This window comes from Oryx dammah, unplaced genomic scaffold (genome assembly GCF_014754425.2).
Source record: "Oryx dammah isolate SB20612 unplaced genomic scaffold, SCBI_Odam_1.1 HiC_scaffold_16, whole genome shotgun sequence".
Lineage (NCBI taxonomy): Eukaryota > Metazoa > Chordata > Mammalia > Artiodactyla > Bovidae > Oryx > Oryx dammah.
In genome coordinates, this window is record NW_024070200.1 from 46,679,950 (window position 1) to 46,694,101 (window position 14,152).

At 41.1% G+C, this 14,152-nt stretch overlaps 1 protein-coding gene across 2 annotated transcripts in view; it reads left to right on the forward strand.

Annotated features, from left to right (window-relative positions):
- The first annotated feature begins 1,045 nt into the window (after positions 1–1,045).
- Positions 1,046–14,152, forward strand: part of SEC11A (SEC11 homolog A, signal peptidase complex subunit) — a 32,497-nt gene continuing 19,390 nt past the window's right edge. Inside the window, exon 1 of one of the 2 annotated variants that reach the window (XM_040257539.1) lies at positions 1,046–1,161. Coding sequence is in view for 1 of the 2 variants with exons in the window: in XM_040257538.1 (XP_040113472.1) it covers positions 1,396–1,446 (51 nt within the window). In the remaining variant the exon portion in view is untranslated. Of the gene's footprint in view, positions 1,447–14,152 lie in introns of both variants that reach the window. The other variant, XM_040257538.1, reaches the window with a different exon arrangement.

The following is a 14,152-nucleotide window of genomic DNA, read 5'->3' on the forward strand; positions in this document are numbered from 1 at the left end:
TTGGGGGCAGGAGAAGGGGACGACAGAGGATGAGATGGCTGGATGGCATCACCGACTTGATGGACACGAGTTTGAGTGAACTCTAGGAGTTGGTGATGGACAGGGAGGCCTGGCTCCTGTGATTCATGGGGTCGCAAAGAGTCAGACACGACTGAGCAACTGAAGTGAACTGAACTCAACTGAGAGTTGTATAAGTATCACCACAATCAATTTTAGAACATTTTCAACACCACGCCCTAAAAAGAAACCCCATATCCACTAGCATCACCTCCCACTTGACCTAACCCTCCCAGCCCTCTGCAGCCACTGCTTTCTCTCTTTATGGATTTGGCTATTCTGGACGTTTTACATAAAATTCATGGTCTTTTGTGATTGGCTTCTTTCATTAAGAAGCAATGTTTTAAGAATCTAATTTTTTAAGGGTTCATGTGTGTCACAATATTTCTGTTTCTAAATAATATTCAATTGTATGGGTATACCACATTTGTTCATCCCTTCATCAGTTGATGAATCCATCCGTAATCCATCAGGTGCTCAGTAGTGTCTGACTCTTTGGGACCCCGTAGACTGTAGCTCGCCAGGGTCCTCTGTCCATGGGATTCTCTACGCAACACTGGAGTGGGTAGCCATTCCTTTCTCCAGGGGATCTTCCTGACCCAGGCATCAAACCCAGGTTTCCTGCATTGCAGGCAGATTCTTTACCATCTGAGCTACCAGGGAAGCCCCAGGGTTTGGCAGTTTTCTCCTCGTCTCCCTCTCACCTCTGAGTTTGGTAGTTTTCTAATCCTATCAGATTTTCTCTACAACTAAGAGCTTCTTAAACTCCTGAAAGCTTCAGGCAGTGCTCTGAAAGTCACAGCCTCCGCCCTAACCCAGCAGCACTTATGGAAATACCTCAGTCGTCAGTTTCCCGGAGCTCAGGACAAGTCCAGCGCCACACCCAGACTCGCGGCCCGGGCTTGAACTGAGGCGGGCCACTCAGGGACTGTTTCTGCCCGCAGAGACACGGTTCCCTATTGGCCAGCCGTGCGCTAGGTCCCGCCTTCCGGAGGTTGCAGGGCGGTCTCCTGTCTAACCCTGAGCGGCCGCCTCAGTGTGGTGCCACGAGGATGAGCGCGGGAAGTGGGCTTCAGTCCGCTCTCAGCAGACGAGCTCCAGGAGGTGCGATAGCATCCTTCAGCGAGGCCAGGCCAGGAGGCTGGACTAGGATGGTCGGGAGTCCCTTTGTCCCCTCATCGCGCCTAGGGGGCGGGGCCGCTCCGGTTCCACCCCGGAAGCGGAAGTGCGGGGACCGCGGGGTCCTGTCCAGTGTGCGCTTGGCTCGTGCGCCAGCCGTTCCTCCCGCCGGTCACATCGTGCCCTCTCTTCTTCCCGTGTCCCCTCGCCGGCCCCGCCATGCTGTCTCTAGATTTTTTGGACGATGTGCGGCGGATGAACAAGCGGCAGGTGAGCTTGGCCGCCCACCGTTCCCCTTGTACCTTCCACTGTTGCCCCGCGGACCTCTGGGCCCCAGTGTGAGGGCCTGAGCGGGTCTGACGCCTGGACTCTTCCATCTCTTTGTGGATTCTGTGTCCAGAGGTAGATTTATCCACTCGCTGTTTTAGCCCTTAGCTGAGACTGGGCCTTCTCAGGCGGAGCGGGAAGCCTGATCGTCACGTTCCATTGCCCACAATGAGGCAGGGAAGCAAGTCCAAACCGTAGGGCTCTTTGTAAGTTGGGGTTGCTTTGGAGTTGGGGTTGCTTATTGTGTTAGACTGGGTAAGGCGGCAAACTTCAATCGCAGTGACTTCCGTTGGATTCCGGCAACTGGGTTTAGCAGTTCACTGCTTCTCTGGCTTCTGGGATGCTCGGGGAGACGATTATAGGCCCCACAAAAGCCATTCTACTTTGAGCCCGTTGTACAGCTGGGCCCCAGCGGTCTGTACTGACTTCCTGGAACCACCTTCGAGTTCAGAGTTGAAGCAGTTACTCTGCTTGTCCTCGAGTCCACTTTAGCGTTAAGGTGTACCTCAGAATATCAGTGGTACAGGGAGCTTGAATCTTACATTTCCTGATTTTTGTCCTTAAACCTTACTCCATTCTGAACTTAGAGATCATATTCCGGATAGTACTGTTGCAATTATTTGTTGTTGTTGTTTAGTCGTTTCTGTCGTGTCCGACTCTTTTGCGACCCCATGGACAGTAGCCTGCCACTCACCTCTGTCCGTGGGGTTTCCCAGGCAAGAACACTGGAGTGGGTTGCCATTTCCTTCTCCAGGATATCTTCCTAGATCAGAGATGGAACCCGTGTCTCCCGCATTGGCAGGCAGATTCTTTACCACTGAGACACCTGGGAAGCCCTATAATTATTTAGTCACTGGAAAAAGTTGCTTCTTTTTGTCTTGGAGGTCAGGAGTGTCTGAAGAGCCTAGTTTTGCTTGCCTCGGACCTTTTTACAGTATTTTGCTGTTAAGAAGGATCCTGATGTCACTATTAAAGGTTTTCTCTTGGATGTCTATTTTGCAGTTTATAATTACCATTTAGGGAAGAAAATATGCACCCTTCCCTTACTCCCCTTCAGACCTCAGCTAGCTCATTGTTACCTCCTCTCAGACATGTTTCCTACTTCCTCCAGTCATAACTGATCTTTCCTTTTCAAATTGCACGACATTTATGTCTTTATAACATTTAAAATTCTCACTTGTATAGTGTTTTTTCATCCATATCTGAATTTCTAGGTGCCACAGACATTTCTCTGGAGAAATTCTTATTTGGGGCCTCTATTTTTCCCTGTGCTAGGTTCAGTGAGAAAAATGCAAAGATAAACTCTGACCTTCAAGGAGCATCAATATGTAGAAAATGACTAAGGCAGAACAGTAACTATTTTGAGCTCTTGCTATATGTGGAGTGCATTAGATACCTGTGAGGTAGGTCATTTTATGCCCATTATACAGGTGAAGAAAATGAGCAGCCTACCAGAGACTGTTAGGAGGAGATGGGAAGGATTGGATTGCATGGGGGTGGGGTGAGGAAAAGTTTGAAATGAGGTTTTATCTGCACATAGTATCTGAGGAAAAAATTGATGGTGATTGTAGGTACTGAGGGGTTTCCCTGGTGGCTCAGTAAAGAATCTGCCTGCAATACAGGAGACTAGGGTTCAATCCCTGGGTTGGGAAGATCCCCTGGAGGAGGGCATGCCTACCCACTCTAGTATACTTGCTTGGAGAATCCCATGGGCAGAGAAGCCTGATGGGCTACACAGTCCATAGGGTTGCAAAGAGTTGAACTCCACTCAAGTGACTGAGTAATGCATACGTTCCGAGAGCTTACTAGATGGAAAGAGGGAAACTAGAAGTTTCATCAAATGTTTGATTAATTTGAGTTGTAATTATTTTTTAATAGAGGAATACTTTAATATAGTAAACTCCATCCATTTAAAGTGTTTCAGTTGAGGGAATCCCCTGACAGTCCAGTGTTAGGACTCGGCATTATCACTGCTGATGGTCCAGGATCCATCCCTGGTCTGGAACTAAGATTTCAGATGCCGCCTGGCAAGGCCAAAAAAAAAAAAAAAAATGTATCAGTTGATAAGTTTCTACAGTTATATACATACATTACAGTCAAGATACAGAACATTTCTATCACCCACGAGATCCTTTGTAGTTCATCTCTCTAACACTTGGAAACCACTGATTTGCTTCTTGTCAGTATCAATGTGTTTTATAGAAGTGGAACCAGAGTATGTATTCTTTTGAGCTTTGAGTTTTAATTGATTTTTAACTTGTGTGTGCTAAATCGCTTCAGTCATGTCCAACTCTCTTCATCTCTATGAACTATAGCCCTCCAGGCCCCCCTGTTTGTTTACTGTATGTAATTTTTTTTTCTGTCTGCTTCACAATTTTCAGAATTAAAGTGTTTCACTACCTTCATGGCATCCAATAAGCTGTTGCCAGATTAATGTCTTCTCTCCTGTTCTCAAACTTCAGTAGATCCTATCGTAAGTTAAAGTCCCAAGCCCCTTAGAATGGCATTTGCAATAAGTCCTAGTCATTTTACAGTATGCTCTTTCTCTCTCTCTCTTGTAAACTGGGGTTTAATTTTCCTGCCTATTTCATTTCACTGTGTGTATGAACATGGTTCTATTCAAACTTTGGTACTTAACTGTCTTGAGAACTCCCCTTGTATTATTTCTGAGTCTTTGTATACTGCCCTAGACTATTCAGTTAGTTCAGTCACTCAGTCGTGTCCGACTCTTTGCAACCCCATGAATCACAGCACGCCAGGCCTCCCTGTCCATCACCAACTCCTGGAGTCTACCCAAACCCATGTCCATCGAGTTGGTGATGCCATCCAGCCATCTCATCCTCTGTCATCCCCTTCTCCTCCTGCCCCAAATCCTTCCCAGCAGTAGGGTCTTTTCCAATGAGTCAACTCTTTGCATGAGGTGGCCAGTGTTGGAGTTTCAGCTTCAACATCAGTCCTTCCAGTGAACACCCAGGACTGATCTCCTTTAGAATGGACTGGTTGGATCTTCTTGCAGTCCAGGGGACTCACAAGAGTCTTCTCCAGCACCACAGTTCAAAAGCATCAATTCTTCGGTGCTCAGCTTTCTTTATACTCCAACTCTCACATCCATACATGACTACTGGAAAAACCATAGCCTTGACTAGACGGACCTTTGTTGGCAAAGTAATGTCTTTGCTTTTAAATATGCTATCCAGGTTGGTCATAACTTTCCTTCCAAGGAGTAAGGATCACCTAGAATATTAGGTGATCTCTAGAGCCCTTTTAACTGTTATATACTGTTTTATTTGTCTTCTCCCCTTTACGTTGTGACTCTTTTACTGTAATATCAGAGCACAGCTTTTCTGAGGCTTTCCTTAATCCACAAAGCCCTGATTTGTAGTTTGTCCATTTCTGTGGTGTAAATACTTCCAACATGGCCAATTTCAAGCTGCTGACATGACATCACTGAATGTTGAATTAGGAAGAAATGTAGTAGGATGCAACTATAATTTCTACCTTACAAATAATATTTAAAAAATAATCGCAAGAACATAGATAATAGTAAAATGTAATAAAATAATTAGAAACTGATGAATTTAGATTATTTGTTAACTTTGTTTTTAAAGTCATTATACTAATTTTTGTAACACTATGTTTAACAATCAGCTTGCAAGATTCCTCAGAATTTAGCAAGTTGGTTCCATCACTCCTCTGGTTGTAGGTTAATTTCTCGATGCCCACTGAGATAGCCTTTGTGCACAGAAAAGCCTGTTTAGAATTCTTGTATTTAAAAGAAAAACACCTCAATTTATAACGGCTAAAATTTAAAAACTAAATCTTAGCCCATTGAAAGTCTAGCAGCTTTTTTTTTTGGCACACCATGAGGCCCGTGGGATCTTAGTTTCCCAACCAGGTATTGAACCTGGGCACTTGGCAGTGAAATCACAGGGCCCTGACCACTGGGGTTCCAGGGACTTCCCAGGTCTAGCAAATTTTAAGAATCACTTTTAAGGGCCTTTGAATATTTAGGCTAATTTGTAAACAGACATCTTAAAAACATTAAATTTGTTTATAAATTTAAAGAATTTCCTTTTTAAGAAGGTTGATTACTCAACAAACATCAGTGCATACTTATGTAATTTTTATAAATACGAAGCTTAAGTTCTCTCACATGTTTCAGCATTTGAATATAATATATAAATAGTAAGCTTTCTGATTAAAAATAAATCTATAACAATTGTACATTTTGAATTAAAATTGCAAACCTGACCTACTTTAATAGGTCAGATTCTCTTTAAATGTTACAAAAACTTAAGATTTCAAATAGGGTATTAACACAACATAATTTCCTTTAAGCATTTCTGTTCTTAATTGTAACTTTTCCTGGAGTGAAGAGATGATTATGTGCTAAATAAGTATGTTATGCCGAATAATTTTTATATTACTTTTATCTGTAATTATCTATTTGCTGAGAATTTTTTGTTTTTGTTTTTTGCTGAGAATTCTTAATGACCAGAAGACTTCGGCCAGCCTGATTGGATCCGTGTTTGAGCCCTGATGGACTAGTCTGACTGTCACAGAATTTCCTCTTTGTGTCTCCTTAGGTCTTTTCCTTTACTTGATTGAACTTGGCATTTCTTTGGATTTTAATTATCTGTATGCTTTCCTACCAAAATCTGAAGACTTTAAGACTTGGCACAGTCTTTTCTTTTGTTGTCTTTCTTTTTTAAAAAACAATATTTTGGCTGTGCCCATGAAGCATGTGGGATCTTTGACCAGGAGTCGAACCCCTGCCCCCTGCAGTGGGAGGCAGAGTCTTAACCACAGGACCACCAGCGAAGTCCCTCTTTCTATATCTGTCTTTTAGGATCACTTAACTCTTAATGGCTACTGTAGTGATTTCTGATTGAATTCCAGATATTTTTGGTAACTTTTTCTTTTTAATAAATTGGCCCTCTAGTGAAGCACACAGAAGCCTAGATTTTTCTTAGACTTGGACCTAATATGAGCAAGTGTACTGCAAATAGGACGTATATACAACACCGAGGACAGATCCATTAATTTTTTTGATTATTGAAAGCTAATCTGGTCTTGTTTAGGATCGGGAAAATCTTTATCACTGGCAGGGTGTTAAATACAGAGAGTTGTCAACTGGTAAAAGATGCTCATCCACTAAAATGGGTAAAAGAGGACTCTTAAGGGGTTCAGAAATGGTGTGTGCAGAGACCAGTAATTATGCCTTTTAGGATAAGGGCGTCAACAAAGAACTACCAGAACACCTTCCTCCAAGACTTCTTTGGAGAGGGTGTGGCTGCCACAGGGGCATGCAGTGACATTTGCCGGAGCAGTGAGCTGGGACTGGTCCATAGAAGCAGCCCACTGAGAGGCTGAGAAATCTGCCAGTGTGTGTGGGCAGGAGCCAGTCTGTGATGGTCTCTGAGGTGAGCACTTGCAGACCTCCTGTACTCAGATCTACTGGCTACCTGGTGAAATACAAACACCCCCTGGGAAGAGAAGCCCCTCCCACTTTCTGTCATCTTGCAGCGGCCCTACAGTGCCTTTGTTAAGAAAAACGTACATCCTTAAGGCTGTGGGAAGAGGTGCCCTTGTTTACAGAGCTCAGCCTAGTAACACAGAAGGATGGATTTGGCACCGAAAGACAATAAATTTATAATGCCTACTCTTCCACTGTTCTCTTAGGCCAGCCACTTAAGATGATGGAGGACACAGGACCAGTGAAATTCATGACTGTGTGCCCATGTGACTGTTGTGCTATAGTTACCTGTAAAATAAGTTTCCTGATCAGAAGCAGTGTTGTATGGAATATCACGATGAGTCATAAGGCATTCTGTAAGTTCATGGGTGGTGGTTTTGATGGAAATACTGAAGACAAGGAAGACAGATCTGTGGCTGTGGTGGTTTAATTGCTAAGTTGTGTTCAACTCTTTGTGACCTCATGAACTGTAGCCCATGAAGCTCTTCTGTCCATGGGGTTTCCCAAGCAAGAATACTGGAGTGGGTTGCCATTTCCTTCCTCAGGGGTTCTTCCTGACCCAGAGATCAAACCCAGGTCTCCTGCACTGCAGGGAGATTCTTTACTGCTGAGCCACTAGGGAAGCCCTCTGTATCCAGAGTCTATTCTAGAAAGAAAAAAGTACTGCCCCTTCCATGATGGAAGTGATCCAGTATCAGGAATGGTGGCATTGTTGGTCTTTGCAGTTGGCAGTCTAGGCACTCATCATTGGCTAGAACCAAGTTGGTCTTGGTGAGTGAAAGTCCACGTTGCTAACCTTCATCTTGGCTGCTATAGCCACTTGACCATGAGTCCATTGGTTAAGAGACATGGGTGGCTAGGGAAAGAGGCTGACTGACACTGTGATATACTGCATTACAAGTTAAATTATGGTTTGAATCTAGAGAATCACTTCAGTAAGACGAAAGGAGAGGACAGCAAGAGCCAAGCCAGATCGTGGAAGGCCCTCTGTACTTAGGGGTTCGGAATTTATCCTATAGTTGGTAAGAGAAGATTTTGAGAGGTGGTAAGAGAAGATTTTGAGCAGACAGCTCAGTAATTTTATTTTCACTTTATGAACAATAATTATATATTGATGGATGAATTAGAAAGATGTACTAGAGATAGAACTGTCGGATTGCTTCAGTAGTCTGGATAAGTGGAGATGAGATGTGAAGTAAGGCAGTAGTCATAGAAATAAAGCCAGTGGGTTGGATGTGAGAGATGCTGGGAAGGTAAAATTTAGAGGACTTACATGGATGGTGGGACTAACCACTAAGCTAGAGTATATGGAGGGAGGTAGAGGAAAAGGTGGAGAAGGCAATGGCACCCCACTCTAGTACTCTTGCCTGGAAAGTCCCATGGACGGAGGAGCCTGGTAGGCTGCAGTCCATGGGGTCGCTTGGAGTCGGACACAACTGAGCCACTTCACTTTCACTTTTCACTTTCATGCATTGGAGAAGGAAATGGCAACCCACTCCAGTGTTCTTGCCTGGAGAATCACAGGGACGGGGGAGCCTGGTGGGCTGCCGTCTCTGAGGTCGCACAGAGTTGGACACTACTGAAGCGACTTAGCAGCAGCAGCAGAGGAAAAGGATTGAAGTCAGCTCTGTATGTGTTGAATTTAAAATCTCTATGTAACACCTAGGTGATTTTCAGTAAATAACTGGATATACTTACCAATTGGATAGAATTGGTCTGGTCTGGAGAAGAGATTTGGGTGATATATGGTGATATGTGATGATTGAATCTATGAATAGATAAGACTGCAGAGTGGAAAAGAGAAAAGGGCAAAGGTTGGACTCTTAGAACACTTGTATTTAATGGGATGTCAGAGAAGAGCTCAGGTTCTGAGGTTGGTGACACAGAAACCAAGGGATCAGGGAGTGAGAAAAAGTTAATCAAGTGCCAAGTGTCTCAGAAAAACAAGGTAGTTAAAATAAGATCATGGACTCCCTCCTCCTGGTTTTTAATGAATAGTTTAAATAGTTAATGTATTTACATTGTTCTCCCGCACCCCCACAAAAAGTGAAAGTCACTTTTTCCTATAGTCTTGCCAGCATTGTGTTTTCAGACTTTTAGATTTTTTCCATTCTAATAAATGAAAAGTGGTATATCAGGACAGCTTACTTGTATTTTGCTCATTATGAGTTTGGTTGAGCATATTTTCATGTGATTTTGGAGTTTATATTTCATTTTCCACGAGCTAGCAGTTCATAACACTTGCCTATTTTCCTTTTGGATCATTGTTATTGATTCCTAGGATCTCTTTATAGGATGATTAGTCTTTTGTTTTATATATATATCGTAAATATTTTCTCCCAGTTTGTCATTTGTCTTTTGATTTAGCTTATAGTATAATTTGCCATGCATAGTTGTTGGATTTTTTTTTTTTTTTGGTTATTTGCTCTTTATATTGTTTTGGGTAGTCAAATTTACCATTTTTTCTTCATGGCTCCTGGATTTCAGGTCAATTTTAAAAATTTCCCTTACTCCAAGGCTTTTGTACTTTTTTTTTGGTGTGGACCATTTTTTAAATCTTTATTGAATTTTTTGCAGTATTGCTCTGTTTTATTTTTTGGCCACAAGTCATATGGGATCTTAGCTCCCCAAACAGGGATCGAACCCGTACCTACTGTGTTGAAAGGTGGTTAACCACTGTGTTAACCCCTTGTATTATTAACCACTGGACCTTCAGGGAAGTCCTGGCCTTTCCTACTTTGTTTTCTTCTGTTACTTTTGTAAATATGTGCCTTAAAAAAACCACTTTATTGGCATATAATGTATAAAATTCACCCATTTTAAGTGTATAGTTCATGGGTTTTAGTAAATTTATAGGGTTGTGCACCTGTCACCACAATCCATTTTTAGGATATTTTCATCATCCCAAAAGATCCTTTGTGTCCTTTTAGTCGATGCCTTTTCCCACTCCCAGCCGCAGACATCCACTAATCTACTTTGAATCTCTGTGATTTACCTTTACTAGATATTTTATTATTTTACTTAATTTTTTATCAACAATTGGGTTTTAGTAAATCAAAGCAGACATTTTATATAAGTGGAATCCTGTAAAATTCAACAAAATCCTTTTGTAGCTGGTTGTTTTCATTTCACATAATTTTGTAAAATTGTGGTGAAATACACTTAACAAAATTTTCTATCCTAACCATTTTTACTTTATTTTTTTTTAATTGAAATGTAGTCGATTAACAATGTTGTATTCGTTGCAGGTGTATAAGCAAAGAGATTCAGTTACACATATGTATATGTCTTCTTTTTCAGAGTCAAATTGGTTTGTTTTTCTTTACTGTTTTTCTGTTTTCTATTTCACTTATTTCTACTCCTAATTTTAGTATTTCTTTTCTGTGAGTTACTTTGGATTTCATTTGAGTTTTCCTAGTGTTTTAAGTTGGAAGCTTAATTTGGGAAATCTACAAATATTTGAAAATTAAACAGTGTATTTCCAAATAACTCACAGGTCAAAGGAGAATCACAGGGAAATTGCAAAATATTTTAAACTGAATATAAACCAAAACACAACTTATAATTTGAGACCTTTCTGTTTTTCTTAACATAGGATTTACTGCTATAAAATTCCCTCTACATACTATCAGTGCATCCCACAGATTTTGAAATGTTGCATTTTTATTCTCTTTTGATTTCTTCTACCATGGGTGATTTTAGAAGTATCTTATTTGATTTCTAAACATTTGGGGCAGTTTTTCAGGTATCTTTCTGTTACTGATTTCTATTTTCATGCCGTTGTGATTGGAGAATATTCTTTGCATAATTCAAATTCCTTTCTATTTATTGAGACTTGTTTTGTGGTTTTGAATATGGTCTGTCTTTCTGAACGGTCTGTGTGTATTTGAAAGGAATGTGTATCTGCTCTTGTTGGACAGAAGGTTCTGTAAATATCAGTTAGGTCAAATTGGTTGGTAGTGTTGTTCAAATCTTTTCTATGCTTATTGATTTTTTTTTATCTTCTTGCTGTATCAGTTATTGAGAGGGGATATTGACATTTTGGACTATAGTTTGTCTATTTCTTCTCCATTATGTTTTATCACAAGATATTGAATATAGTTCCCTGTGCTATACATTAGGACCTGGTTGTTTATCTATTCTGAACATAATGGTTTGCATCTACCAAACCCCAAACTTCCAGTCCATCCCTCTCTCTCCCTCTGCTTCTTGGGGGAGAGTGTGTTCTTTCTGTCTGTGAGTCAGTTTGTGTTTTAAATAGGTTCATTTGTGCCACATTTTAGATTCCACATATAAGTGATATCATTTGATATTTGTCTTTTTGACTTACTTGGTATGATAATCTCTAGCTGCATCTTGAAATAGTTTTTTATTACTATGACTTTAGCTTCACTAAACTTTCCTTTTGTGATGTCTAATCTGCTATTATTCCATTTTGTGTGATTATCAGGCAAGATTGGGCACACGCAAGGCGGTATGGCCATAGCCAGCCTGTGTGGTTTTAATTTCATACGTTTTCTATTTCATCTCTAGAGGTTTGAGTTGGGTCTTGGATATATTTTCTATCGTCCAAGTTTCTAATGTGCTTTCCCCTACCATCTTCTTTGTTTTTAATTCTGGCTGAGCCACACAGCTTGTGGGATCTTAGTTCCCCAACCGGGGATTGAACCTGGGCTGCGGCAGTGAAAGTGCTGAGTCCTAACCACTGGGCCACCAGGGAATTCCCGATTCAGGGCTTTTTAAAAAGGCTTTGTTAGGCAAGTCCATAGCAGCCTTTAGTCCAAGGTTAATTTTTCACCACAACTAAACAGTAACTTTCGAGTATGCTATCCAAAGCCCACGTGTTACGACCATTTCTACTCTGGCCAGTGGAAACAAATTATTCCTGCCCCATATGAACTTTCAGAATTGTTCTGTTGCTCCTTTTAGACGGTTCTTTAGATGATTCGCTTCCCTCGGATGCATGTGCTAACCCTTGCTGATCATCACTCAGCTGAAGACTTGAGAAGAGAGGCTGCATAGGTCTTTGTACAGTTCTCGTTTCTGTAACGCCTCACAGTCGAAGCTGCCTTCATCTCCCCAGACTCCCGTTCCTTGTCATCGAGTCAGGAGACTTACAGGTTCTGGCTGCATTTCCATTTTGCCCCGTGGCCTGGAAACCATCCAGTCTGTAAGTTGGGGCAATTATAGGGCTCACCTTGTTTCTCCTTTCATAGTCCTATGCTACCTGGACACAGTCACATGTCCAGTGTCTGAAAACCTTTGTTCCTATATTTTATCTAGTGTTTTAATTATTTTAGGCAGCAAGGTAAATTTGATCCCTTTTTCTCCAACTTGGCCTGAGTAACATGTTTGTTTGTTTGTTTTTTAACTTCTTAATTTTGTATTGGGGTATAGGTGATTAACAAACAATGTCGTGATAGTTTCAAGTGGATGGCAAAGGGACTCAACCATAAATATACATGTATCCATTCTCCCCTAAGCTCCCTTCCTATCCAGGCTGCCCCATAACATTAAGTAGAGTAAATAGCATATTTTTGAGATTTATCTATGTTGTGTGTTTCAATAGTTTATTCATTTCTATTCCTGAGTAGTTTTCCATCATTTGGAAATAATGTTGTAATTTTATTTATTCACCTGTCGATGGACATTTGGGTTTGTTTGTGTTTTTTTTTTTTTCCAATTTGAGCTATTATGAATGAAACTACTATACAACTGTTGTGTGGATAAGTTTATGTTTGTCAGGTTTTAAAGAAATTTAATGGATTTTTTAAAATGAAAGTCGTCTTTGTCGTTTAGACAAATCAGGAATTTTTGTTATTGTTGTTATCATTTAAGACCCTCACTGGGACTATCAGTGACTTTATATATTGGACCATAATAAGTGTCCATTCTGCATACGCTTCAGTTTTTCAGTGCCATAAGTTTTACTTGTAGCTGCTCTCAGTGTATCTGCTTCTAACACCTAGTTTCTAACTGCTACTTCTATGAATTAGAAACCAGGGGAATTGTGATTATGAATTAATAGGTCTCTTAAGTTTGAGGTCTCACAATAAGCGGCCTCTAAAAGCCAGCTGCTGTTCTGGGGCTCTCAGACACACTTTTGCTCCTATGGTTATGTTTGTCTCCCCTTGAGAGTACTAGAAGCCTGACTCCTATGAAAATACTCTATCTGTTGAACTTCAAGTATCTCTTCTGAGAACAGGAAATATAATGCTGTGTACCTAATAAGTGCAAGTGTCTAACTTCCAAATTTGTTGTTGTTTAGTCACTAAGTCATTTCTGAGTCTTTTGCAACCCCATGGACTGTACCCCCTAGGCCCCTTTGTCCGTGAGATTTCCCAGGCAAGAGTCCTAGAGGGGCTGCTCTTTCTCTCTCCAGGGATCTTCCTGACTCAGGACTTGAGCCTGCATATCCTGCACTGGCAGGTGGATTCTTTACCACTGAGCCTCCAGGGAAGCCCCGACTTCCATATTAGAACTTGCTAAATGATAAAATTTAAACTTACTGTCAGCTTTATTTTGCTGAATTTTCTGTTGTAGGTTTTTCTCAAATTCTTGTTATTTATTACTTACTGTGTATTTTAAATTATGTAGATTATTCTAGTCATGGAACTTTGGGGGGAAGTCTGTACACACTACTTCCTAAAAGTGCAAAAGAAAAATGGCACACATAAATAAATCCTTGTGCCCTGGCTACCAGGAGATGTCGCATAGAGCTTTGGCTGGCTCTTAATAACATTCTTTACCTTTGAACACTGAGGAACATAATGTTCCAGCCATTTCTTAGAAAAAATAATGGGGCTATTCAGTTCTGTGATTGTAACCCTACATATGTCACAATACCCTATTAATAGCCTGCTGTGGCCAAATGGTATGAGAGGTTAGGTAGCTGCCACCTTACTTCTGTCAGTTCCCAAAATACTGCTTTCTCTACATTCATTCTGTACATTCATTAGCATTCAGATACAGTGGTGAAGGAAGCAGGGGCTTTTGAGTAAAGATTTTTGTCATGAAAAAGGGGCGAAGAGAGTGAAAAATATGGTCCTTTCAAACTTTTGCTCAGGTAGAATATTTGTTTTCGCAGATGGTTTGCTTCTGTCTAGGCTTTGACAGTCAGTCACACACTGACTCAGAGGTGTACAAGCAGGCATCTTTTAAGGACCATTTATA